General features: G+C 40.6%; 1 protein-coding gene across 1 annotated transcript; it reads right to left on the reverse strand.

The window, feature by feature from the left end:
• Positions 1-506, reverse strand: LOC138904833 (uncharacterized). The gene is made up of 2 exons (XM_070193334.1): positions 281-506; positions 1-164 (listed from the first exon to the last, which is right to left on the reverse strand). Exons 1-2 carry the CDS (start codon positions 504-506, stop codon positions 1-3), a joined length of 390 nt encoding a protein of 129 aa, XP_070049435.1.
• Positions 507-1,206: the final 700 nt, after the last annotated feature.

Below are 1,206 nucleotides of genomic sequence, written 5' to 3' on the forward strand. Positions count from 1 at the left end.
CTACGTCTCTTGGCTTTCATTGGCACAAATAGAAAATGCTAGGGCAAATGTACTTCCATTAGCATCTACTGCAATGACGATCAACAACTTAAAATCATACTTTCCATAGACATGAATGTCGTCTATGGATATTACCGGACGACAATGCACAAATCCATCAATGACTGGTTTAAATGCCCATAACACATATCTGAATATGTGTTCTGGTATTTCCGGACTCCGCTTAAGCTTCCATTCAACAACAGTCCCGAAGTTAAAGTGTTACAATGTGCCCATGTACCTGGGTAAAGAGGCATGGACTTATCCCAGTTACCATAAACAATTTCAAACACACGTTTGCGCCCGAGAAATGCCTTTGTTTTGGTAATGGTACATCCATATACATGGTGGACAGATGCTATACACTCTTTGATCTTGTACCTTATGGACGCTTCAATGTGTAGAATCAAGACAAGAGAAATCAAGTCAACATTCAAGTTAAAATGATTCCCACAGAATGTGTCCATTTCAAGATTGTGAGTGCCAATGTATTTACCCACAACTCACATATTTGTTTTCAGCTTCCTCGCACGCAGCATCCAATTACAACCTTGAAACCATCTAGGACAAATAACATTATATACTTCCGGAGATGACTTATGAACCACGATCTCACAACACTCTTTTATGTTGTAGATTCACACCGCCTTGCTTAGGCGCGCTTTATCACTAAAAAGCATGCCCTTTGACAGCACCGTTGCTCTAGATTCATCCCATATTGCTGTCCGAATTTTATCAAGATCCCTTGTGAGGGCATTCACATCCGGCGTACTTGGCAAATGATCAAGGTAGGGAATCTCTCTTGAATGAAATGGCACATGAGACTCGTACACTCTTGGTCTAACGGGAGGTGGAGCATGCTCCCTCGTCAAATCAGGTTCAACATTCTCGTCCTCATCATCATCACCCTCATCAGGGAAGGGTGTTTCATCTCCAGATTCATCACATTGTTGTCATAATCACTAGTCTCTTCCTGACTCTGCGCATCTGCCAGATCCCGATTAAATATGTCGTCTTCGGGCAATTGAGTAAGGATAGGACCTTCAAGTTGCTCGTTTTTACTACACAACCAATAAAATAATGAATTTCTCAAATTCATCCAAACTTTACATATACACTTTATTACTTCACTTACAAATCATAATGTGTTGATATACCATGATGCAC

Source organism: Nicotiana tomentosiformis, chromosome 2, assembly GCF_000390325.3.
Source record: "Nicotiana tomentosiformis chromosome 2, ASM39032v3, whole genome shotgun sequence".
Taxonomy (NCBI): Eukaryota; Viridiplantae; Streptophyta; class Magnoliopsida; order Solanales; family Solanaceae; genus Nicotiana; species Nicotiana tomentosiformis.

Bases quoted from the DNA above. Each gene is read 5' to 3' on its own strand.
- LOC138904833 (XM_070193334.1), bottom strand. From the start codon at position 506: ATGGACACATTCTGTGGGAATCATTTTAACTTGAATGTTGACTTGATT. The intron at 165-280 runs GTACATGGGCAC...CATTTAAACCAG, and splicing joins GTCCATGCCTCTTTACCCAG to TCATTGATGGATTTGTGCAT.